The sequence below is a fragment of the Bubalus bubalis genome, chromosome X (assembly GCF_019923935.1).
Source record: "Bubalus bubalis isolate 160015118507 breed Murrah chromosome X, NDDB_SH_1, whole genome shotgun sequence".
In the NCBI taxonomy this organism is placed as follows: domain Eukaryota; kingdom Metazoa; phylum Chordata; class Mammalia; order Artiodactyla; family Bovidae; genus Bubalus; species Bubalus bubalis.
This window is the reverse complement of record NC_059181.1, coordinates 113,007,060-113,034,996: the sequence shown is the minus strand read 5'-3', so window position 1 is coordinate 113,034,996 and position 27,937 is coordinate 113,007,060. Positions and strand designations below refer to the sequence as shown.

General features: G+C 41.2%; 1 protein-coding gene across 11 annotated transcripts in view; it reads right to left on the bottom strand.

Annotated features, from left to right (window-relative positions):
* The window catches only part of AFF2 (AF4/FMR2 family member 2), a 539,621-nt gene that overhangs the window by 240,235 nt on the left and 271,449 nt on the right, over positions 1-27,937 (bottom strand). For 6 of the 11 annotated variants that reach the window (XM_025275774.3, XM_025275776.3, XM_025275775.3 and 3 more), the window contains one exon: positions 22,257-22,352. The exons of the other annotated variants lie outside the window; for them this stretch is intronic. In XM_025275774.3, the coding sequence (XP_025131559.3) occupies positions 22,257-22,352 (96 nt within the window). The remainder of the gene's footprint in view (positions 1-22,256; positions 22,353-27,937) is intronic. 11 annotated transcript variants of the gene reach the window in all.

Sequence of the window (27,937 nt, the reverse complement as noted above, 5' to 3'; positions counted from 1 at the left end):
ATGGAAGGTGCATCTTGCTTTCCACAAAGCAAGTCCACATCGTCAAGGTTTTTATGGCACACCTTTGTGCGATTAAAAAGAAACCTAATTAATGTTTTGTAGTATGAGTTTTCATCAATCAAGTTTCCCTCCAGCAGGGTGCCCGCTCCACTTTGTTGAGAGAGATGAAGAGAAGCAGAGTCTCCAAGTAAAGGCTGCCCATGTGCCAGGTCCATGTGATATGCACTCCAGCTGCACGGACACCAAGCTCCTTGGCCTCTCTGGAGCTCAACTTTCTCATGTGTAAGTGGAGGAGGAAATGGCAACCCACTCCAGTATTGTTGCCTGGAGAATTCTATCGACATAGGAGCCTGGTGGGCTATGGTCCATAGGGTCGCAAAGAGTTAGACACCCCTGACCATGGAAGCAAGTGGGAGGGAACACCACCTCTTTCAAAGGGCTGTAGAAGAGAATTCAAGAAGAAAGTCTGGGATAAAAAAGAAGTGAGATGTAAGCAAGATCTGATTCATAAGTCTGTGTCGTCTGGGAGGAATCACATGCCACTGAATAAAAATAAACAAAACGGGACTTTCCTGGAGGTCCAGTGATTAAGAATCCACCTTCCAATGCAGGGGACTCGGGTTCAATCCCTGGTTGGGGAACTAAGAGGCCACATGCTATGGAGCCACTGAGCCTGTGTACCACAAGTAGAGAAGACTATGCACTGCAACTACTGAGCCTGGGCTCTAGAGAACCTGCTCTGCAACAAGAGAAGCCTGAGCACTACAGCGAAGACACAGTGCAGCCAGAAAAATTATAATAAATAAATACAAATAAAATAGGGAGGATAATGACTACCACATGGGGTATTAAAATAATAAAAGTAAACAAAAACATATCCCTGTAACTTTTCACCAAAGCAAAGACATCTTGGTCAGTGCACCCAAAATGCTGCACTTTTGTCTTGTCCCAGTCTCTACCTGAGACAGCAACTTTTCTTTGGAATTTATTCTTCCTGTGATATCTATGGAAAAGCCTTATCTGTAGCCTAAGCCACTTATCTGTAGCCTAAGCCATTAGTCCTCTCAAACTAAAAGGTCCTACAGACCACAATGACTTAGAAATGTGTGTGTGTGTGTGTGTGTGTGTGAGTGTGTGTGCACACACACGCGCACGCACACACACAGTTTTGTTCCATTTGGAAAAAGAACTCACCCGCCAACAAGATACTCTATGAAATCCTCAGTAAGGACAGCAGTTGGGACAGCAGGCTTGCATCTCTGAGGACCTGTGAGTACAGTTCTGGAGGGGTGAATTAATGAAGATCTTAATCTCAGCTCCTAGTTTGAGGAAGAGGGCCAGCTGCATATACATAGGACACAAGTCCCAGATGCAGGGGCCACAAGGCTTTACTGGTTTAGTCTGGGCAGTCCAGGTGAGGAGATGGCTGTAGTCTACATGATGGATGCACTAACAGCCATAGGAACAGAGGGAGGCAGGGCCAGGGAAGACAGGAAGGAACAGCTGGCATGGTGCTGGAAAGGGAACAGAGAAAACTTCAGGAAGGAGACCAGGAGAATGCTTTTGTGCAGTGAGTAAGAGTTCACCAAGCAGGGGAGTAGGGCTTCCCTGATAGCTCAGTTGGTAAAGAATCCACCTGCAATGCAGGAGACTCCAGTTCAATTCCTGGGTCGGGAAGATCCTCTGGAGAAGGGATAGACTACCCACTCCAGTATTCTTGGGCTTCCCTTGGGGCTCAGCTGGTAAAGAATCTGCCTGCCATGAAGAAGACCTGGGTTTAACACCTGTGTTGGGAAGATCCCCTGGAGAAGGGAAAGGCTACCCACTCCAGCATTCCAGCCTGGAGAATGCCATGGACTGTATAGTCCATGGAGTCACAAAGAGTTGGACACAACTGAGTGACTTTCACGCACTCACTCACTCAAGCAGGAGAGTGGGGAGAGCCCAAATGCAATGTCCCAAGCAGAAGGAACAACCCAAATGAGGCATGTGGCCTGAGAGAGGCACCAGCCAGTGTGTTAATAGCCAGCCTCCTAGGGACCCTGGCCATTAGGAGATAAGCGTTCCGATTATGTTATCAAATCTCATTATATTGGAGCCACAATTTACAATCATTCTTTCTATACAATGGGTATAGTTATCATGACTCACTTCACAGAAGCCCTAGAAAGAAAATGAAATACAGTTGCCTTGGATGATATCTGCAAATGTAAAAGGCTATATAGCTGTGTAGTATCACTCATTAAAAAGGCATTCAATATCCTTCACCTCCATTACAAGCCAAGTTGTGAAAATCAAGCTGTCTTATTTCATTAAGAATAAGCAACTGAGCTGGTAATGCCAATAATCACCCTCTATCAAGATGGCTGTGATTTGTTTGTCAGCCTTTTTTAAGTTCTCAGCAAATTCATTTGTTCAGCATGCGGTTTCAGGGATATAGGGAATCACAGGCTTTGGAATGCCTCTCTCCATTAAGACAGGGCTTTAGGATGCTAGAGGCCTTTGTTGGTGAGCCTCTACATCTAAATCTCTCAACTGAAAACTCTCTTATGAGTCCAGCATTGGAGGTGTTTTGTTTGCTTCTTCACAGTAGACATCTTCCTGGGATGGTCACATTGATGCCACTCATTACGTCACAGTCATGCTTTCTTCCATGATGTAGTTTTATCAAAGTCCTTTTACTTAAGAACTTATAAATGCTTAGCTTTTATAACTACCTCTTAATTGACTGCAATCATTTAATCTATATAATCTGCATTAATACAAATTGGATCTTACGATAAATCATCATTTTTCATTTTAGCCTTGAATATCCTCTTTCCTTTCTGAATGCCTTTTTTAAAACACCAAGTACAATAAAGGAATCATTTCTATAATCCATGTTGGCAATAATTGTATCACCTACATAATAATCATCTGAGAAGTTATATTCAGATGGCATTTGGGATATCTATGGCTGTGATCCTTAAAATCAGATACTAGTTACTTTCTCTTCTGCTTTTTGCCCTTTGGCCAAAACTAACGAAATAAACAAAAACAGAACCCAAACAAAAATGTGGTGACCAAGGAAAGATAATACTACCCATAATCAAGGGGAAATCCACACGTCAGTACTTCTGGCATTTCTGAGCATTGGAAAATTCTGAAAGAACACTAAGCAAAGAAAGCTGACAATGAACAGGATCACAGAATTAGAGAACCCTTGGGCAGAATAACCCTAAATAAATAACCCTTGACAGATCAGAACCCTCACAGCTTCTGAGGAAGAAAATCTACAACCTCACATAGCAATCCTTAGCAATGTTACAAAGGGCCCTAGATGGCAAGGCATTCAATGTTACTCTAGACAAAACTCTGATATGCTATGCAAAAAGGGGTTCTATAAACCCCAATCCATCTACTTTTGGAAAGCAACTAAGGTATACTTTGCTTATGCAGAGATAAAACTCTTTACCCACAATAAGGAAGTAAGGGACTTTGGAAAAATTTTCCTTTGGTGTGTCTGGGTCCACCTCTCTTGCCAGAACCGATATATTTCCAACAAAGATGGCGTCAGGCATTTCACAATCCACAGTAACATGCACCACAATATAATAAAGAGAATCTAATGGAAAAAAATGAAATTACCCCTCAGGAACCTTGGATATCTAGGTAGGCAGTTAAGCCTACCACCGCTATTGAAGAGACTGGAAGCTTCATCTTGGAAGAAAGAAAAGTTGAGAAGGAAAAAGAAAATAAGAGGAGAGAAACAGGACAAGAGATCAAGAAAAGCAAAGAATACAGAGTATCAGAGCAATAACTCAGAAGCCCCAGAACTTGGGTCAGCACCTCACCCTGCTTCTCTCAACTGCTGGGATCACTGGAAATGTCACTCAGTCAAAGAGACTGATTCCAGTGAGGAATTCAGGAACAACTGTTTCAAAAGGCTTTGTCAATGGGAAGCAAAATTTCCCTTTGAGTACAGTCATTCAGAAATAGCAAATTTGAACTTCAAGATGAAAAAACAGGACTGTTTCACAAGGTCTTTTGACATCTGCATTTCTGAAACTGTCAAAAACACTTATTGTACATGCCAAGTGAATGACTGGACCCTTAGTTTTTATAATGCATGTGTGTATGTAGGTACACATACAAAAAGAGACTTTGCAAAAGGAGATGAAAGGCAGATTTTAAAAATAAAAGCAGATTCTCACAAAAAGAAACAAAACAAAGTCAGTAAAATTATACTAAGCCATCAACAGAAAAAAAATGAACATAATTCTTATCACTGCTACTATTAAGGCTGTATTCTTGAACTCACTTCCTGTTCTGATCTTGAACAAACAAGCAAATAAATCTGCATGTCCAGAGTTCAATTATTTAAACAACTTATTTTACAGCAAAACCCAGAATTCATCAAAACTGGCATCTTTTAATGCTAATTCTAATTAGAACAAGCATTGCATTTTGTATGCTTTCCAATTATGCATGAGAAAAGTCAGCATAAGTGTCGTCTCTTATCATAATTATCTGTTTCTAATTTCAATTTTGGCTATGACTTTGCACTCAGTGATGTAAATGTAACTGTTCCTGTCAGATGAAGATTAATTTGATTTAGGCCCTCTTTGTTCTAATTATATATTCTATTTCTGCTCACTATGCAACTTTCTTTCTAAGCCACATCTGTATTTTATCACAACAATGGGGAATTCCTTTAGTATTTAAAAGGCAACCATAAGACTTCTTTTTGGCATTGTTATGACAATTTTCATTAAGCCTTTGCCAAAGGATTTAATATTTCAGCTGACTAATCTACAGACTAATGTAATTATTATTTGAATATTAAAGCATGAACTTTTCTGAAATGAAGTCTTTAAAAGTTATTGCTCTAATTACTCCCTCCACTCCAAGGAAAACCTTCTGGCTGTTAGTTTATTCCCTGAGAAAATTCCTTTATTGGGTGACACCTTGCATGCCATGCTTCTAACTGGCATCACTATAGACAGGGTGGTAAGAATTAAAATTAATCACTTGGGTATCAAAGCTATGTATCTGGAGATCCAGAACCTGAGCATCACTGCATTCATCCTCAGTTTCTGTTAGTAATTTCCTGCTTTGCTCTTTCATAAGCATAATCAGGTAAAAAGAAGTGGAAGAGAGCAAATCAGACCTGTCATAAGGTCTTCTCATTCATTCAAATTAGAAACCATTTGGGGTGTGGCATCATAAAAGAAGGACTTCCCTGCTGGCTCAGTGGTAAAGAATCTGCCTGGCAATGTAGGAGACACAAAAGACTCAGCTCGAACCCTGGATCAGGAAGATCCCCTGGAGAAGCAAATGGCAACCCACTCCAGCATTCTTACCTGGGAAATCCCATGGACAGAGGAGCCTGGCAGGCTACAGTCCACAGGGTCGCAAAGAGTGGGACATGACTGAGCAACTAAACAACAACAATCATAAAAGAAACAACAGTTCTTGGATTCACTGACAGATCTGAATTTTAACCCTCCATGAACATGTTCTACACTTATCTCAGAACCAGGATTTGGGGTTTGGGGTTTTACTTCCCTAGAAAATCCTAGGAGGTAAAACATGCAGTTTTAGTAAGCCTCTTATCCTTCTCCATCAGAGGGCAGACTGAAAACCACAATCACAGAAAACTAACCAATCTAACCACATGGACCACAGCCTTGTCTAACTCAATGAAACTATGAGCCATGCTGTGTAGGGCCACCCAAGACAAATGGGTCATGGTGGAGTGGTCTGACAGAATGTGGTCCACTGGAGAAGGGAATGGCAAACCGCTTCAGTATTCTTGCCTTGAGAACCCCATGAACAGTATGAAAAGGCAAAAAGATAGGACACTGAAAGATGAACTCCTCAGGTCGGTAGGTACCCAATATGCTACTGGAGATCAGTGGAGAAATAACTCCAGAAAACATGAAGAGACAGAGCCAAAGCAAAAACAACACCCAGTTGTGGAAGTGACTGGTGCTGGAAGCAAGGTCTGATGCTGTAAAGAGCAATATTGCCTAGGAACCTGGAATGTTAGGTCCATGAATCAAGGCAAATTGGAAGTGGTCAAACGAGATGGCAAGAATGAACGTCGACATTCTAGGAATCAGCGAACTAAGATGGACTGGAATGGGTGAATTTAACTCAGATGACCATATTATATCTACTACTGTGGGCACGAATCCCTTAGAAGAAATGGAATGGCCATCATAGTCAACAAAAGAGTCTGAAATGCAGTACTTGGATGCAATCTCAAAAACGACAGAATGATCCCTGTTCGTTTCCAAGGCAAACCATTCAATATCACAGTAATCCAAGTCTATGCCCCAACCAGTAATGCTGAAGAAACTTAAGTTGAATGGTTCTAGGAAAACCTACAAGACCTTCTAGAACTAACATCCAAAAAAGATGTCCTTTTCATTACAGGGGGCTGGAATGCAAAAGTAGGAAGTCAAGAAACACCTAGAGTAACAGGCAAATTTGTCCTTGGAGCACAGAATGAAGCAGGGCAAAGGCTAATAGAGTTTTGCCAAGAGAACGCACTGGTCATAGCAAACACCTCCTTCCAACAACACAAGAGAAGACTCTACACATGGACATCACCAGATGGTCAACACTGAAATCAGATTGATTATATTCTTTGCAGCCAAATGGAGAAGCTCTATACAGTCAGCAAAAACAAGACCAGGACCTGACTGTGGCTCAGAACATGAACTCCTTATTGCCAAATCCAGACTTAAATTGAAGAAAGTAGGGAAAACCACAAGACCATTCAGTTATGACCTAAATCAAATCTCTTATGATTATACGGTGGAAGTGAGAAATAGATTTAAAGGACTAGATCTGATAGACAGAGTGCCTGAAGCACTATGGACAGAGGTTTGTGACACTGAAAAGGAGGCAGTGATTAAGAACGTCCCCAAGAAAAAGAAATGCAAAAAGGCAAAATGGCTGTCTGAGGAGGCATTACAAATAGCTGAGAAAAGAAGAGAAACTAAAGGCAAAGGAGTAAAGGAAAGATACACCCATTTGAATGCAGAGTTCCAAAGAATAGCAAGGAAAGGTAAAAAAGCCTTCCTCAGTGATCAGTGCAAAGAAATAGAGGAAAACAATAGAATGGGAAAGACTAGAGATTTCTTCCAGAAAATTAGAGATACCAAGGGAATATTTCATGCAAAGATGGGCTCAATAACGGACAGAAATGGTATGGACCTAAAAGAAGCAGAAGATATTAAGACGAGGTGGCAAAAATACACAGAAGAACTGTACAAAAAATATCTTGATGACCCAGATAATCATGACAGTATGATCACTCACCTAGAGCCAAACATCCTGGAGTGTGAAGTCTAGTAGGCCTTAGAAAGCATCACTACAAACAAAGCTAGTGGGGGTGATAGAATTCCAGTTGAGCTATTTCAAATTCTGAAAGATGATGCAGTGGAAGTGCTGTACCCAATAGGCCAGCAAATTTGGAAAACTCAGCAGTGGCCACAGTACTGGAGAAGGTCAGTTATCATTCCAATCCCAAAGAAAGGCAATGCCAAAGAATGCTCAAACTACCACATAATTGCACTCATCTCACACGCTAACAAAGTAATGCTTATAATTCTCTAAGCAAGGCTTCAACAATATATGAACCATAAACTTCCAGATGTTCAAGCTGGTTTTAGAAAAGGCAGAGGAACCAGAGATTAAATTGCTAACATCCATTGGATCATCAAAAAAGCAAGAGAGTTCCAGAAAAACATCTATTTGTGCTCTATTGACTATGATGCCAAAGCCTTTGACTGTGTGGATTACAACAAACTGTAAAATTCTGCAAGACATGGGAATACCAGACCACCTGACCTGCCTCTTGAGAAACCTGTATATGCAGGTCAGGAAGCAACAGTTAGAACAGGACATGGAACAACAGACTGGTTCCAAATAGGAAAAGGAGTACGTCAAGGCTGTATATTGTCACCCTTCTTATTTAAGTTATATGCAGAGTACATCATGAGAAACGCTGGGCTGGAAGAAGCACAAGCTGGAATCAAGATTGCCAGGTGAAATATCAATAACCTCAGATATGTAGATGACACCACCCTTATGGCAGAAAGTGATGGAGAACTAAAAAGCCTCTTGATGAAGTGAAAGAGGAGAGTGAAAAAGTTGGCTTAAAGCTCAATATTCAGAAAACTAAGGTCATGGCATCTGGTCAAATCACTTCACTGGAAATATATGGGGAAACAGTGGAACCAGTGGCAGTCGTCATTTTTGGGGGCTCCAAAATCACTGCAGATGGTGACTGAAGCCATGAAATAAAAAGACGCTTACTCCTTAGAAGAAAAGTTATGACAAACCTAGAGAGCATATTAAAAAGCAGAGCCATTACTTTGCCAACAAAGGTCCATCTAGTCAAGGCTATGGTTTTTCCAGTGGTCATGTATGGATGTGAGAGTTGGACTATAAAGAAAGCTGAGTGCCAAAGAATTGATGCTTTTGAACTGTGGTGTTGGAGAAAACTCTTTTTTTTTTTTTTTTTTTAAACCTGAAACACTGTATTAGTTTTGCCAAACATCAAAACGAATCCGCCACAGGTATACATGTGTTCCCCATCCTGAACCCTCCTCCCTCCTCCCTCCCACACCATCCCTCTGGGTCGTCCCAGTGCACCAGCCCCAAGCATCCAGTATCGTGCATCGAACCAGGACTGGCGACTCGTTTCATACATGATATTATACATGTTTCAATGCCATTCTCCCAAATCTTCTCACCCTCTCCCTCTCCATCAGAGTCCATAAGACTGTTCTGACTCTTGAGAGTTCCTTGGACTGCAAGGAGATCCAACCAGTCCATCCTAAAGGGAATCAGTCCTGAATTGTCATTGGAAGGATTGATGTTGAAGCTGAAACTCCAATACTTGGGCCACCTGATGTGAAGAACTGGCTCATTTGAAAAGACTCTGATGCTGGGAAAGATTGAAGGCAGGAGGAGAAGGGGACGACAGAGGATGAGATGGTTGGATGGTGTCACCAACTCAATGGACATGGGTTTGAGTAAACTCCGGGAGTTGGTGATGGACAGGGAGGCCTGGCGTGCTGCAGTCCATGGGGTCGCAAAGAGTCAGACATGACTGAGTGACTGAACTGAACTGAACTGAACTGAAAACATGCAGTATAATTCAATTCAGCAAATATTTTTTGATTGCCCACCACACTACCAAGTACTAGAAAATGTTTCAGCAGGAGAATATGGGCAAATCTGGATTTGCCCATAGTTCAAAAGCATCACCACAGTTCAAAAGCATCAATTCTTTGGCACTCAGCTTTCTTTATAGTCCAACTGTCCTTGAGCCTGTAAAATGCTTTTAGATTCTCAATACCCCAGAAGATTTTTGAAAATTAATATCTGTTGATTTGAGTCTACATGGTACATTTATTTGAAAATATAAAGTATTTCAGCAAAGCACGTTCAGAGTTCAAGAAGTAAGCTAACCAGAAAAGCTTCATCAGTCTGGGTTGTGAAAGTCAATGGCTTCATGTCACATGCACTTCTATGTGATATTTTACAAGTCAGTCTTGTTCTGTCACAAAATGTGAGGCTGCTTGAGAAGATAAACATAACAGAATGACATAAAAAACAGAACAAATATAGACGGTGGGATTAGATTAAGATTAAGTAGCCCACATGCTTTCTACAAAAGTCCAGATACTCACTCCAGGGGCTCAGAAAGGAGGCGCTGTTTCCTGGCAGCCAGAGTAAAGAGGGGCTCCCAAGAGGCTGGGTGATGCAGAAGATGCTGACATGAGAACCAGCCAATTAGATACTCAGGATGAACTCTTTTCTTTACACAGAGAAACTTGCTTTCCTGACTCTTCAACAGCTCATGCCTAAGTGACACCATGATATGATAAACTGTACAGTGAGGTTCATAATTGGCAGACAAAGGTGCCAGGAGCTAATGAAGTCTAAACTTGCAGAGAACCATATCACTCACTTTCTCAGTCATATACTAATTCATTCAACTGTTTGTCATCTAGTCATCAAACATGGCTAAGTTCTCCTGTGCGGCAGACACTACGCTGAGCACTGGGACAAACACGATGGAAGATCCAGGTTTTGTTCCCACTCCATGAAGACAGTGACAGTATCTGCTGTGTTCACTGCGATGTTCCCAGCACACAGCACAGAGCCTGGCATAGAATTAGGGCTCCATAAACACAATGGCAACCCACTCCAGTACTCTTGCCTGGAAAATCCCATGGACGGAGGAGCCTGGTGGGCTGCAGTCCACGGGGTCGTGAAGAGTCGGACACGACTGAGCGACTTCACTTTCACTTTTCACTTTCATGCATTGGAGAAGGAAATGGCAACCCACTCCAGTGTTCTTGCCTGGAGAATCCCAGGGACTGGGGAGACTGGTGGGCTGCTGTCCATGGGGTCACATAGAGTTGGACACGACTGAAGCGACTTAGCAGCAGCAGCAAACATGTGTGGAATAAATCAATGAACGAATTTAGAGTCAGTGAATCACAGGAAGCTGAACTAACATCAGGGCTTGAATGGAACTGGAAACAGCAAGAATTAATTCTTTCACTTGAGGAAATATTGGAAGAGGCATTGGGGCTTGTTTTTGACAAACAGTTGAAGGGTGTACAGTCACAGTCATCCAATTTATTTATAACTCTGTGTCCCCATCTCCACCTAATATAGATACAGAGGACTAAGCTATGAGTATGATGATTTTTTCTTCAAACAGCAAAATACCAAAAAATATAGATAGTTTAAAAACATTAAAAAAATAATACAGAGAGGGAGAAATATTATATGGCATCCCTTATATGTGGACTCTAAAAAGAAATGGTACAAATGAACTTACAAAACAGAAAAAGACTTACAGACTTAGAGAACAAACAGAGTTGCCAGGGGGAAAGGGATAGTTAAGGAGTTTGGACGGAGATGTACACACTGCTCTGTTTAAAATGGATACCTAACAAGGACCTACTGTACAGCATAGGGAACTCTGCTCAATGTTATGTGGCAACCTGGATGCAAGGGGAGTTTGGGGGATAATGGATACATACATATGTTTGGCTGATTCCATTTGTTGTTCACCTGAAGCTATTCCAACATTGTTAACTGGCTGTACTCTAATACAAAATAAAAAGTTAAAAAAATACTGCAATCCCTAAATGTTTCCAAATAGCTAAATATTTCAACTGTAGTTGAAGCTATAACCACCCACACTTTTTTTTTCCTTAGGAAATATTTATTTCTGTGATTTTAGAAAAACAATCAAAGCCAATTTATTTGAAAGTACAAGAGCAATAAAACATTTTTTTTTTAATTTCTCATGGGCACCTGTTATGGGCTTGACCCTGAGGATACAAGAGGGAACACAGCAGGTACCACCCACACTTTTGTCTATAACATTGCTCTTGATTATCATCACAAATCCAGGAAGAGGCAGGGAGATATAAAGCTGTTTTCGGATCAAGTAACTGAGGCCAGAACACACAGTGTTATTCAAATGTAAGACTATGCTTTACATTTTTCTTCTAAGGCTGCATGGATGGAGGAAGAAACGTGGAAACAGCCAGAAGCAGAAGAGTTACACTGACATCTTCTCTTGGCAAATAGAGGATCTTAGGTTCTATAATTGTAGGCTTGGCACTGCACGTAAGCTTAATATAGGCATATTGAAAAAGCCTGAATATTTATATTTGGAAGACATGATTTCAAACTTTAATAAGAGCTGCATATGCTATTTACTGTATTGACAAACTCACCAACGGTGCATTGCTTAAGGCACTTTGAAAATGCTCTAAGTGTTCATTCAAGTCAGTGAAGGATATAAACTCTCAAGGTGCACTCTACACATCAGAGTATTTTACTCTTTGACACACAGAAAATTTCCAATTTCTTTTCAGGGATTTTGCTTCTTCTCAACAATACTAACAGCCGGCCCTGTCATTGTGTGGTAATTCATAGAGTCCATCCAGCCGTGAGTATGCAGTTGGCACTTATTCCTCTCTCCCTGTTGATACGTGACAATGACTGAAGGCCATATTTCTCCCTGAGGACACACTGAGAGACTCTGTTGAAAGCCAGAGGAAATGTTTGTGAATTCTGTCAGAAAAGAAGGAAGAAAGGTCACATCTCTGATTCACTCTTTATGCTGCTTTCTGTAATTAGGTAATAGCAGTGGGAATTAGAATTCTTTCAGAGAAGGCCCATCAGAACTCCACTTTGGCTTTTGAAGCAGCTCCATTCAAGGCTGCCTCCCAGACTTCAAGAGGTATGTCACTGTTTTCATTCTAAACCCTGGGTTGGGGAGGTCCTAGTTTGGTTATTCGGAGAAGGCGATGGCACCCCACTCCAGTACTCTTGCCTGGAAAATCCCATGGACGGAGGAGCCTGGTAGGCTGCAGTCCATGGGGTCGCTAAGAGTCGGACACGACTGAGCGACTTCACTTTCACTTTTCACTTTCATGCACTGGAGAAGGAAATGGCAACCCACTCCAGTGTTCTTGCCTGGAGAATCCCAGGGACGGGGGAGCCTGTTGGGCTGCCGTTTATGGAGTCGCACAGAGTCAGACACGACTGAGGCGACTTAGCAGCAGCAGCAGTTTGGTTATTAAACCTGGCATATTAGGTAGATCTCAGCTTGGGAGTGAGTGACTTTTCCAATCAGATGAAAATTCCAACTATTGTGCATTGGAATGAAGAAAATCACAAATGGCCTAGTTTCCATGTTTTGTTTTTTAACTTTAATATGCTATTTATTGTTATGGAAAGGGTAAAATTGGTTTTGGGGCAGACTGTTTGGTTCGAAAAATGAATAAGCGCTTTCAGGTGAATTTTCCACCCTCTCTGCTCTCTACCTGTGGCTCAAAGCACTGACATCAAGAAATCCTCTTTCAGAAACACGGAGGAGCTCTGCAGCTTGCATTAGTCAGCTGCTTCATGGGTTCTTTCATGAGGAGCCTGAGAATTGATAAAATTACTGGATTCACTTGGTGGGACAATGATTTCTCATCCGAGACAGAGCGTGGCTTGGGTTTCTCATAATCACAGGACATAGGGGAAGTGAAGTGAGACCCAGATCAATGTCCCTGAAGCGATTGGAATCTATTTATGATGGATATAGGGAGGATCAGGGGCATTTCCTTGAACAAAACCATCTATAGGATAATGTAATGATCCTTCCATCCTCAAACCATAATGAAAAATGTCTCTACAGTTGATTTCCCCTTCTGTGATTTGGAATCAACACTGTGCACAATGCATTCTGTGATTACAATAATGTCAGCTAAGAACGATGGCAGAAAATGCCACTTTCAGAACCACATTGCTCCTCCAAACACACTGCACCCTCATTGTCACGCTGTGTTCATTCCTTCGTATCTCAGTAACACTCCTTGAACTCCGTTCACAATATTTCTTGAGCAGCCAAAATCCTTCATTATTTCTGGTTTGGGTTTCAATGTGGCTTTTGGTCATAGTTCAAAAGAGATAAAATAGGCCCCAGAACCCATAAAGTCAGGCAAATAATTAAGTCCAGTATGAAAACTTTTGAAAGTTCCTGAAGGAGAATGGGTTATAATTTTGTAAATATCTTCAAGAATCACGTGAGCCAAGACAAAGACTCTTCCACAGAAATGTACCTTTCTGGAAGGGCTCCCTTCATATGACAAACCAGCTGTCTGACATTTCCAGGATCCACGTCCAGTGACCCAGTGACATCAAGGGAAACAAGGCAAACAACTGTTCTGCTTTCTCTGGGACTATCTAGAATAGCATTGAAAATGCAGAACATACCCAGGACATACTCTTCTACCCAGACATACCCTCCTTCCCTGGCAGCAGGGGCTGAATCACTGCCTGGGCCTAGGCTCAAGTGGCAATAATAAAAAGGGATAGGGTGTTCCTATTTTTGAGAGACACCCTGTCCACAAAACTTCCTGAATGGCAAAGATTCAGCCTTATACACTGGAACATCTCCAAATGCATCAGTAATAGCTAACAGAGAAGTAAGGGAAAATATTTTGGAATAAACATTTAGAAACTCCTGATATCTTTTAATTGTCAAAAGAGCAAAACTTTTCAGGGGATACTAAAAGTCTGCAAATAACAAATGCTGGGGCGGGGGTGGAGAAAAGGGAACCTTCCTATATACTGTTGGTGGGAATGTAAATTGGTGCAGCCACTATGTATGCGTGCCTATGTGCTAAGTTGCTTCAGTCATGTCTGACTCTTTATAACACTAAGGACTATAGCCTAGTCTATAGGCTCCTCTGTTCATGGGGATTCTCCAGGCAAGAATACTGGAGTGGGTTGCCATTTCCTTCTCTAGGAGATCTTCCTGACCCAGGGATCGGACCCACAACTCCTGCAGCTCCTGCATTGCAGGCAGGTTCTTTACTGCAGAGCCACCCTGGGAGCTGGGAAAACAGTATGAAGGTGCCTTAAAAACCTAAAAATACAGCCACCATATGACCCAGCAATACCACTCCTGAGCATATATACTGAGAAAACTCTAATTCAAAAAGATACATGTACCCCAATGTTCACAGCAGCACTATTTACAAGAGCTAAGACATGGAAGCAAACCTAAATTCCCATTGACAGATGAATGGATAAAAAAGATGTGCTGTCTATATGTACAATGTAATATTCAGTCGGTTCAGTTCAGTTCAGTTGCTCAGGCATGTCCGACTCTTTGCGACCCCACAGACTGCAGCACGCCAGGCCTCCCTGTCCATCACCAGCTCCCGGAGTTTACTCAAACTCATGTCCATTGAGTCGGTGATGCCATGCAACCATCTCATCCTCTGTCATCCCCTTCTCCTCCTGCCTTCAATCTTTCCCAGCATCAGGGTCTTTTCCAATGAGTCCATTCTTTGCATCAGCTGGCCAAAGTATTGGAGTTTCAGCTTCAGCATTAGTTCTTCCAGTGAATATCCAGGACTGATTTCCTTTAGGATGGACTGGTTGGATCTCCTTGCAGTCCACTCAGCAATAAAAATGTTCATAACCCCTGATCCAATATTTCCACTTCTAGAATTTTATCCTCTAGGAAGAAAAGCCAGACCTGCATAATACTGCTTACTGAAGTTCTATTTACAATGCTGAATAACGGAAACCTGAAGCAGGAGACCTGGGTTCAGTCTCTGGTTCTGGAAGATCCCCTTGAGAAGGGAATGGCTACCCACTCCAGTATTCTTGCCTGGAGGATCCCATGGACAGAGGAGCCTAGCAGGCTATATATAGTCCATGGGGGTCACAAAGTGCTGGACATGACTGAGGGACTAAACAACAACCATGTTAGGAGCATGACATAGTAATCTATATATATGCTTAGCCATGTCCGACTCTTTGTGGCTTCATGGAATGTAGCCTGCCAGGCTCCTCTGCCCATGGAATTCTTCAGACAAGAATACTGGAGTCGATTGTCATTCCCTTCTCCAGGGGATCTTCCCATCCCAGGTATCAAACCTACATCTCTTGTATCTCCTGCATTAGCAGGTGGATTCCTTGCCACTAGCACCAACTGAGAAGCCCAAATCTATATATTAATATATTGTTTTCTAATTAATATTGAATGTGTGCTGCTCTAAAATTTAAATATCTGTGCTTAGTCATTCAGTCGTTTCCAACTCTTTGCAACCCTATGGACTATAGCCTGCCAGCGTCCTCTGTCCATGAGATTCTCCAGGCAAGGATATTGCAGTGAGTTGCTATTTCTTCTTCTAGGAGATCTTTCCTACCCAGGGATCAAACCTGGGTTTCCTGTGTCTCCTTGCATTGGCAGACTGATTCTTTACCATTGAGCCACTTGGGAATCCCCAATATGTATATATTACATGTGTATTATATATACATGCATAGGTATGCATGCATATGAAAAAGAGAAAGTGTTAGTGGCTCAGTCATGTCCAATTCTTTGTGACCCCATGGACTGTAGCCCACTAGGCTCCTCTGTTCATGGGATTCTCCAGGCAAGAATACTGGAGTGGATTGCCATTCCCTTCTCCAAGGGATCTTCATGACTCAGAGATCCACCAGGGAAGCCCATGCATGCATATATGCTCACACATATATGTATGTATATATATGTGTAGTACATGCATATTATATATACATGGGGCTTCCCTGGTAGCTCAGACAGTAAAGAATTCACCTGCAATACAGGAGATCTGGGTTCAATGCCTGGGTTGGGAAGATCCCCTGGAGGAGGGGATGGAAATCCACTCCAGTATTTTTGCCTGGAATATCCCCACGGACAGAGGAGCCTGGTGGGCTACAGTCCAGAGGGTCTCCAAGAGTTGGACATGACTGAAGTGACTTACCTTGCATGCATATCTATATCTATAATGGAATACTATTTAGTCATGAGAAAGAAAGAAATCCTGCCATTTGTGACAACATTGATGGACTTTGACAGCATGATGCTAAGTGAAATAAGACAAAGAAAGACAAATACCACACGGTATTGCTTATATGTGGAATCTGAATGATAAAAAGTCAAACTCATAAAAAAAAGTGTAGAAGAGTGGTTGTCAGGGGCTGGGGCTGGGGAAATAGGGAGAGGCAAAAGGATACAAACTTTCAGCTATTAAGATGAATAAGCTGTGAAGATCTAATGTAAAACATGGTGACTATAGTTGATAGATAATCCTACTGTATCTGAAATTTACTAAGAGAATAGAACTTTCTCACCAAAAAATAGAAAATTACAGAGATAAATATTTGAGGTCTGGATGTGTTAATTGACTTGATGGAGGGAAGTCCTTTCAAAATAAATAGGTATATCAAATGATTATGATGAATATACACTTTAAATTTCTCATAATTTTATATGTCATACCTCACTAAAGCTGAAATAAAATTAAATTTGAAAGGGAAAAAAACAGGATGTGTAAATTGATTTTAGAGGAACACGACAGGAAGAAACTGGGAAGTGATGGAAATGTGTATGGCATAGATTGCTGTGATGGTTCCATGGGTGTATACTAAACCCTAAACTCATCAAGTTGTATACATTAAATATGGACTGCTTTCAATGTGTCAATAAAATGGTTTAAAAAATTTGTTTAAATAATTGAATATAGTACTGGCCACGCCAAAAAGTTATGCTGCTGCTAAGTTGCTTCGGTCGTGTCCGACTCTGTGCGACCCCATAGACGGCAGCCCACCAGGCTCCCCTGTCCCTGGGATTCTCCAGGCAAGAACACTGGAGTGGGGTGCCATTGCCTTCTGTGCAAAAAGTTATATCCTGAGGCAATATTGTCATAGAATGAAATTCCCTATATACGCAGAATGGAATTGGAGGGGATAGTCTTCTACAGTTGGATTTCTTCCTATTCTTCTTCCCTTTTGGAAGACAAGAACTTGTCTTCAGACCCTTTCATTAAACACTATGTACTCATGCAATGGCTCCCTGACATTTCTGAACATTCACTGTGACCAGGGTCAGTGGGTCAAATGGAATGATGAGAGGTCGAGTTCATTCCTTATATTTAGTATCTCAGTTTCACATGGTGGGGGGCACCCCAGGTGGCTCAGTGATAAAGAATCTGCCTACCAGTGCAGGAGACACAGGAGATGTGAGTTCAATCCCTGGGTCACGAAGATCCCCTGGAGAAGGAAATGGCAACCCGCTCCAATATTATTGCCTGGAAAATCCCATGGACTGGTGGGCTACTGTCCATGGTGTCGCAAAAAGTTGGACACAACTGAGCGACTAAGCATCTAGCACCAGTTTCATATATGCTACTTGCTTTCCAAAGCAGTAACTTCCAAGAACAGACATCGTGCAACACTGTCACATGAGCCCTCAAAATATTCATTCTCAGCCATCTAGATCTAATCAGCCAGAAAGCGAGGAAGCTTTCACCACAAAACATTTGTTTCACTGATTTTATATTTAAAATTCAAAATTATACTTTCAGTCACTGTCCCCAGGCAGGTTTCAATACTATTCAGACATGGTAAGTAAGTACTCAGATTCACTAATATCAAGATAATATAGGGAAATAAGTCAATTTTTTAACTATCTTCTTTTTTATTTCTAATAGTTCTTTATTAATTATAAAGGACACAAATAACCACTATCACATGAAATATTAACATCCCAAAGGCATCAAACTCCAAAGACTCATACTTCCTCAGCTAAGAGGCAAGCATGGGTAACTCTTTCATACGCGATCCCAGTTCAAGGCACATGGCACAATGAGGAGGGGCATTTACTGTACTCATCCAACTGTTCTTGCTGTCTGCCAGCTTCAGTCAGCTCTGTTCTTTGGCCAAGGCAGCTCTATTTGAACAGTATATAAAACCATATAAACCATATGGTATGGTATATAAACCATATAAAACACAGCTAACCTTTTGTGCTAAGTATTTCACAAGGTTTATTCTGTGTAATCCTTACTGATCCTCTAAGGTAGCTGCTATTATTATCCCCATTTTACAGATAATAAAAATGAGACTCAGGGCAATTAAATATCTTGCCCACAGGAGTAATGAGGCAGCCCCTGGATGTAAATGCAGGCTGTTGTACTCCAAAGCCTAGTATATTCTAATCCTCTTACACTGCTCCTCACTGATACAGGCCCACTCTTTCAATATTTTGTCAACCCCAGTACCTCAAACTTGTAAATAATCATTAATCATAAACCTGACATCTAGTCGATATTCCAACTTCAGCTGTTTTGCTTTACTAATTTTGCTTGAAGGAGCAAAGGGCTCAGATGACCAATGGCATGTTTGTTTCAGGGAAAGTATTTAGGAATTCGAAGCAAAATTTAAGAAATGTCCCATAAGATGGCTTGGTAGACAGAAGCAAACAGAGAGATGGATATATACGTGTGTGTGTGTGTGTGTGTGTGTGTGTGTGTGTGTGTTTCCCTTGTGGCCCAGATGGTAAAGAATTTCTCTACAATGAAGGAGACCCAGGTTTGACCCCTGGGTCAGGAAGATCACCTGGAGCAGGAAATGGCAATCCACTCCAGTACTCTTGCCTGGAGAATTCCATGGACAGAAGAGCCTGGCAGGCTACAGTCCATGGGGTCACAAAGAGTATGATATTATATATTATTTAAAAAATATCAAATAATAATATATAATATTTTGTATACAATCACCAATATAATAATTAATATTTATATACTTAATAATATATTATATATAAGTATTATTTTACATAAATGTCTACCCATGAATATAAACATATACATGGATATTTCACTATATAATATTTTTAACAATGTTTACATATTTTGGATACTGTTGTTAGAAAATTCTAAATATTTCCTTTGCCTAAAGAATAAGATGCTGTCACTGTGGTACTGTGATCTTACTTCAGACTATCTGCAGATGTGCAATACCTCTTGTCTTTTATGTTTTCTGTCGAGAAATTTGGCCCATAGAGTCAAAAATCAACAAAACATGCAATTCCAGCTCACTGTAGAAGCTGTCACCCTCATCAGTTTGTGATTTAGTGTAACTTGAACAGGAACTCTCGGCTAATTTGTTAAGGAACAAATACCCTGGGATCCACAGCTAGGAGGTCAGACCCAAGGCTCTAATTAACATAGATTGGGAAAAACAGAAATGTTTTTCTGTAACTAAATATCATAATTAAGCACAGACAAGATTAAGCCTTGAACTGCCTCAGCATCACAATGATTTCCAAACAGAAGTGAAAAAAGTAGTTTCAGTCATGATCAAGCCAGGAGTAAATACATAACATGGAAAGAAGTGACTGAACATGAGAGTTTCTGGTGTGAGTGCAGGTAAAACAACAACCTGATGCCAAGATGGAAAGCGATCAGGAAGTTTCAAATATTAATCTATCCCCTTAAGTCAACTTGCTCTGACAACTGCAAAAATGTAATCACCACTACAATCAATATGAAAAAACCCCATCTACAAGCTTGAACCCAATCAGCATGTCCGTGTCTTCATCAGATTTAGCCACAACCCATAAAGGTGCTATGGGGACAGCCCTGTTACTTATTTCATCATAATTCTTTGTATATTTCTCTTAGCCCTCCAAATAGATTATGATTTCTGGGGCAAGGGGGACAAGGGTTAACATATTATTCCTCCTGTATTCCTTAATGGCACATTTAAATTGAACAGTTTCTCAATAGGAAAGAAAAGGGCCTCTACTCATGAGAAGTTACCACATTTCAGCACTTTTACACAACCGCTTCAACAATGGGTAATGGTTCCCTCAACAATGTATAACCAATACACTAAGGCTGAATGGATTTTCTAACAGGGCTCCACCCTACTGGTTCTGGGAAAGGAAATGGGGGAGGGGCAGAGCAGAAAGAAGGGTCAAAGTTGACTCATTCCATTAGTTGGCATAAAGAAATGTCAGATGTTTGGATCCATACAAGGAGCCCATAAACAGGCCTTGGATCCTCAAGGCAAACAAATAAATCTTCTCCCCCTCCCCCCACCCTTTTTTTTCCCTCCTTTTTCCACCACCACAAGAATTGATATTTTGTGATTTCCAATCACTTCAGAGATAAACCTCAATTTTTTAGGGTGTTATCTTGAGGGGTTGGAGAGGTTTAAAACCCAGAAAATAAGATCAAGAGTATTCTGGTCCCCAGACTGTTACCATGAAACTCCTTCTGAGATCTCCAGGGGTTTTGATTTTACAATGGCTATTTCTAAAGAACGAGTATACACATGAGGGCAATTCTCAGGTCAAGGGCATGATTCTGATGGTCTTTGCTACAGGGAAATTTATAAAGAAGAAAAAAACCAGATACCAGCTTTCATTTCCCGGAAAAAAAAAATACTTTTCAGAGATCTGGAAAACTAAATAAATTCCCCAGAGTTCCTTAGGACTCTAAGAAGCCAAACACAATTATTGGTAATTAAATGTTGAATTAATGCTTATTAAAGTTAACTTATTAGATTAATAGAAATAAAAATGTCTTAATGGTATGGCTGCTAGTGTGCATTGCTTACTATATGTAGGATAATGAGGGCTCATATAATCAATGTGTATTGTACATTAGTGCTCTTTTATAGGATTTGGAAGATCATTTGACTAGGTCCAGTGATTTTGGAAGCTTACAGCTGTGCTTTCTGCTTTCCTGGTCTACTCTTGATCGCAGCCCTGATTGATTGAAAGGGAAGATCTTGACCAGAAACAGAAGGCCCGTATCGCATTGTTCCTTCAGGTGTGCGCAAAAAAAAAAAAAAAGCATTTGGTAAAATACAGGGCCATTTTGGAGTTTACATTATGTACATTTTAGCTAGAAACATTTAGGAAGATTGGAAGATGATGACTTTTCCAGAAAGAGTGGGAAAGGTGTTTGAAAGTCTTAAGTGGCAGACCAGGTAGGAATGGCTTCCATGGAATTTAGAACAAACCGTCAACGTGGTGTCAGTGATCTAGGAAAAAAGTTTTCAGTTCAGGGCATTGTATAGACCCTCAGAGTCCACTAGCCATCCCAGTCATAATCAACAACGACAAGGGGCCCTCTGCCACCTGGTAAAATGCAGGATACACATCAGCACTCCAGGAGACCAAAATAGACACAGCACTGTCTTCCCTCAAAAGACCAATGTTGATGCTTTGCCAACCAAAGAAATCAGAAAAGCTATCACAGGAAAAAAATGCCAGACTAATGTGATAAATAAAGATGTGCCACAGCATATAACTGGAGAAGGCAATGACACCCCACTCCAGTACTCTTGCCTGGAAAGTCCCATGGACGGAGGAGCCTGGTAGGCTGCAGTCCATGGGGTCGCTAAGAGTCGGACACGACTGAGCGACTTCACTTTCACAGCATATAACACCAGACGCATACGTGACAAAATCAGCTGGGCCCTGTGACTGGGAGGTGGCTTCCTAAGTCCATTTAGGTTATTGACTCAAAAGTTTCCTCCAGCAATATATAATTGTGCATACAATTTACCCCAGAGTGTATAATTTTCTGAGTCAAAACACAAACTTAAAAATAGCCGCAAAACTATCAGAGCAGTTACAATTCTCGGATTCTTTTGAAGAATTTAAACTAGCATTATCAACACTCGGGGGCAGTTATTTTTGTAAAACAAGAAATAAAGGACATGTTTCATGACTTCCAGACAAGGAAGAAAAGAAGATTATGCATATTATAAAACTGTGGACTTGAGTGATTCTGGTAGAGTTTAATTTCATCCTATTTCTTTCCCCACAGACCAACAGCTATGGCACCACATCACCCCCCAGGTCTTAGCGCTGAAAAAGGAGAATTGAGCCTTACTAATGGCTGTTCAAGTGCTCCCGACTCTGGCTTTTGCATCTGGGCACAGGGGGTGAGGTGTCCTGGGAAAGGAGAAGCATCAGCTTCAACGGGACTCTGGGAGGAGAGAGGGGATTTGAATGTTGTTAAAAGGTACAGTTTTTAAGAAATGGACTCGATGTCTACAAATCCTCTTCTTAATGAAGAAATCATTGAGAAGTTCTTGGCAGAACGTCAAATCCTGCATTTAAGAAGACAATTAAAATGGTATAATGCAAAAACTATAATTAGAGACATATCTGTGCAAGTAACACACTACTTTGCTTCTCTGCCATTAAAAGAAAAACAGGAATTTTTGCCAATGGTCATTAGGGTCTTCACCAGATAATGTTGCCTTATTGAGGAGATGGTTTCAGCTGCCACAAAGGTTAAATTAAAAAACAGCAAATGCCCCAAAAGGGCTATGTCCTTACATCACTGTTTAAATTTTCGCACAACATGATTAAATCAGGGGCGTGTTGTGGCTCCTTCAATACTAATGTGACCATGGCATTCTCTCACTTGAAATACAGTTTTTTTTTTAATTGGGATGCTCTTCAGGAATAAAACTAGATGTGCAAATTCCATAGTTGTTAAATGAGTTGTTTGATCCCCCAGCGGTTTGACTAAATTGCCCCTTTCAGCCTGCCTTCCTCACTCTACCCCCTTCCCCTACTCTCTTCCTTCTACCTATAAACACTGAGAAAGCTCATCCTTGGTCCAAGGAGTCATGCTGAGTACTGGACATATGGAGATCGGTGCACAGTCTAGCAGTGGATAAAGGCTAGAACTCACAACGTCCATATAATAACTTGTTGGCTCTGTTGTATTTGGAAGGCAGCTATGAATTAGTGGAGAAGAAGGAGTGAGAAAAGTAGGGCCTGGAGAGTGAACAAACAGGTCATGGTAGAATCCAAGAGGCCTCGTTAAGAAGGTGAGGGATGTCTATGTCACAATTATTTAGACATGTGGCCACCCAAAACAAGATGGTGGCTTCTGTATTCAGAAGCTTCTGTGTCCACTGTTACCCACATACACAATGATGCTCAAGTCACATGTGCTGTCTCCCAGAGCTAGCTCAGTACCTTCTCATGCTCTAATGTGCCTTCTCCTAGAGGAAAGCTGACCCGGCCACACACTGTTTGCCATGGTCAATAGGGCATCTTAGAGCTGTGCAGAAACGTACCACGAGTCTAGGAATCCTAGTACCACACTCTCACATTCCCGGGGCAATTTTATTTGAGAAATACTATGAGAGCATAGAGGGAAAGATCTCACTCTCACATATATCACAATGCAGCTAATGAATTAGCTGTTCAGAAGAGTCGGACATGACTGGGCGACTGAACAACAACAAGATGGGGGAAAGGACCCAAATGGCTAGCCAGCTAATTTATTAGCTGCACAGCACTTTAAATCCAGCATTGTGAACTGGCCACATGTGACCAAAGCAAGTCGGTAACTGCATCAAAAATGTCAGTGAGACTAGCAGTTCTGTACAGAAACTGGCTCTTTCCTTGAAATATTAGGCAACAGTGCTAGTGCGGAATATTAAACATGTCTGTGCTGTAAACATGATATCTTTATGTACTTTCAATTATGATCTGTAAACACTCAAGAATTGGGAAATATGCATAAATTGTTATACTTGGTTCAGAGAATGAAAATGAATCCTGTAAATGCTTGCCATCAAAAGAGGAGTCAAGGGTATGCTGCTTTATGGAGGCAGATTGATATACAGATATCTCCAGTTCAAGTTGCTCAAGGTCTCTCAGGGAGATGAGACACAGACATTAAGAAGCTGAAAAAAATATATATGTATGTGAATGTGTCTGTATACACACACATACACACATATATAGTATAACTGAATTGCTTTGCTGTACATTTGAAACTAACACAATATTATAAATCAACATTTCAATTAAATAAATAAACATATAAAAGAATAACAAGGCAGGTTGTGACATGCGGCCTAATAGTGAGAGTGCTAATAACAGAAACAGAAACAGAAACAACAGCTACCATTTGCTAAGTGCTTATTGTGTGCCAGGTACTGGGCTCAATCTTCTACCTCCATTATCTCATTTTTAATTGTTGCAAAACCTCTATGAGGCACTCATTATTTCTAGTTTGCAACTGGGAAATGTATGACTTAGAGATGTCCATTGCTCTTCTCAATGTGATACAGTTAAGTACTTCGTACAATCCAGATTTAAATCCTAATCTGGTGCAAGCAGAAGACAATTGGAAGTGCAAGAAGGGAGTCTGGGAGAGATGGCACAGGTCAACTACCTGGTTAAGATAACTGACACACTGGGAATGAAGAAATGTGATGGCTGAGTTTGCTCATGGTCAAAACACTGAAATGATCCCCCAGGCTGGGGCAAGGAAAGACACTGGATGACAGATGGGAAGGGGAGATGAGAACAAGCAACATACAATGGCAAGGAAAGAGTTCTCCAAAGAAGGGTGGGAAATGTTCCCCCCTCAAAAAAGAAAATCAAGAAAGATGAGATAACAGAAGGGATCACTCTGAATGAATATTAGAGGTGTGAAATCCAGCACTGTGGTGAGGAAAGTGCCCACAATGTAAGGAGCGGAGGTGACAGGAGTGAAGGGAGGAAACAGAAAGATTTTGGCTCAGATTCCATATCAGTATCTTATTTGCTATACTCTTAATCACTTAACCTTCTCAAGCATCAGTTTTCTCATCTGTAAAATGGGCTTCAATGCCAGCTACCTTGTAGACGCTGTGAGAAAATGAGGAAGGAAAGTGTGCTGCATGGGGTTGTAGAGCATTGGGTCTGGGTTCAGGGCAAGTGGGGTCGCAGTGCCAGCTTGGTCACTCCCACCCATGTGGCCTCGGGCCATTCTTCAGACGCTCCAGGTTTTATAAAGTAACTAGCCTGCCCAACCCCACTCCAGTACTCTTGCCTGGAAAATCCCATGGACGGAGGGGCCTGGTAGGCTGCGGTCCATGGGGTTGCTAGGAGTCGGACACGACTGAGCGACTTCACTTTCACTTTTCACTTTCATGCATTGGAGAAAGAAATGACAACCCACTCCAGTGTTCTTGCCTGGAGAATCCCAGGGACGGGAAGCCTGGTGGGCTGCCGTCTTTGGGGTCGCACAGAGTCGGATATGACCGAAGTGACTTAGCAGCAGCAGCAGTCTGCCCAAAGTAGGTGCTAAAGGACTGTGGAACAGATGTCAGTATAATAATTAATGAAATTAAAATCTGCAATTAAACTAAAGTCTACTCTCAAAAAAAGTCAACAAAATATGCAATAAAAACAGACTTGTCAAGCAACATAAATTTCACTATCTTGAACAATTCTCAAGCAGCAGAATGATTACTTTGTGTATAATCTCAAACATGGAAGGCCAATACACATGCAATTCTATTTAGGAGAACAGGAAAATGAAGATGTATTTGTGGCTGAACTTTGGGCTGGGGTTTCCCCTTTTAAAATTCTATGAAGCACAGCTTTTACAGTTCCTCTGAAAATTAGAACAAAAATGGGAGAAACTTTTCCCAAGCCTAAAGGATATTATTCTTGGCAATAAAGAACCATGAAATTAATGAGCTGTCTACTAAAGATCTACCATTAAAAATGTATATGAGAAAACCGGTCTATGCAAACTCCATTCCCTCCACTTGTAAACGCTATCCTGGGAGTTAAACTCAGCACTTAGGAAAGTTCCATTAACTGTTGCAAACTGCCCAGATCTCAGTCAGCTGTGAAAGATGCATTTGTTCTCCCCTCCCCCACCACCAGCCTCCAATGGGAAACGCGCTTTTCCAGAAACCTCCACTGCTGTCTCCAAACAGGGTTCCATGTGCTCCCATTTGCTGACAGGTATGCTCCCTGACCCACTGCACCCCCCCCAGCACCCTCCCTCTCCAAGGCACAGCACCCATCCTCTGCAAAGAATGGATGGGGGCCCATACTAACAGGCCCCACTCACTGCTTAGACTGGAAAATGAGGAAATGCTAATGAAATTGCTTTTATGGGCTGATATTCATGGATGGCAGAAAGGGACGTTTTGGAATGAGTCCAGGATTTGCTCTTCGGGAGAATTTCAGCTCCCGGCCAAAGCTCAGTGGCCAAGTGCACATGTGGGCACAGCCATGCCCACACACGCAGTCCATAAAGGTCACCAAGCACTTGTTAACCTTGAAGGGAAAAGAGAAACCTCAGGATTTCCCCCCAACAACACTCCGAGCCTCTTGTAAATCATATTCATATTCATACACTTAAGCATTAATTTACATACTTAATTTCTGACAGGCTGACAACCGCAGCCCTTCTCCCCCTCAGTGTAAAGTGAGAAGTGAATTGTTATTCAGTGTATCCGTTACAGTGGTAGTGGCACTAACTGTATTTTATATAATGTGCTATCTGCACAAAGGCAGATAAGAATTTGATTTAACATCCAATTAAAAGCCGTCATTGAAAAATTACTTCAAATAAGCCTTTTATTTTCTTTAATCAGTCTTCAATTCAAGCCTTCCTTGGACCTACTGAACCAAGCATCAGGACTCATGAATTTTGATTAAAAAATTTGAGCCCATTTCTAACTTAAGCAGATTTTTTTTGTTGCACTGTTTGATAGAAATTTAATAAATCTATGAATCCTAGCCAGCATCATTTATCATCTTTTTTTTCGCAAGACTGGCCTATTATACCTAGGCAGTAAATTATGAGGGAACCAGCAAACCAAAACTTTTCAACCCGTTACTGAAGAAGAGATATAATCACTTGCATTGAACCATATAATTATAGTAGAATATGAAGCTCTGAAACATTAGGTCCTGTTTTGAATATGTAATGTCCATGATTTGAAAGCCTAAAAGATTTCTAGCTGATCTAATATAACTCAGTTTAGCATCATATTAAAGTATTGGTTGTTGATCAAAATAACAGCAAGAAAACAACAACAACAACAACAACAAAAACCCTGCAAACAACAAAATATTCCCAGGCAGAAATATTTGGGATGCGACCCTGGGCTGTGAAAGGCAAATGGAAAACCAAAACCCTTCAACTTCATGCTTTATAGTTCATGTCTTATATATAAAGGTTCAAACTGTGTCCCTTTCCCTAGCTCTCTGAGCTAACAGATTGATTTCTGGCATATATGCTCAAGGTTGTACTTGCATCCTTCATAGAGTTTTAGTGGGCTTAATGTATATTCAAAAATTACTAAAATTAAGAAAAAATATATATTAACCTTCTTCTGTGAGTCAGGAACTACACTGGGCCTTGAGATACAGCAATAAGCAAGACAGGCAACTCAAAAAAGTGGCACCTGGGACTTCAGTGGTGGTTCAGTGGTTAAGACTCTGTATTTCCACTGCAGTGGGCACAGGTTTGATCCCTGTTAAGAAACTAAGGTTCCACATACTGTGTGGTGTGGCAAAAAAAAAAAAAAAAAAAAAAAAAAAAAAAAACACACACACACACACACAAGTGACACCTATAATGCGTGGTAAGTGCTTTGTGAGGATACCAGCAAGTCAAGGATCAAGGGAGACTTCCTTGCAAGTGTCATTTCAGCTAGGTCTTGAAGGGTGAGCAGGAGTTCGTGAGGAATAGCCTACTTTCCTGCCAACATAAGTTTTCTCAATACCTTTGTCTCTGCATGTGAATCAGAA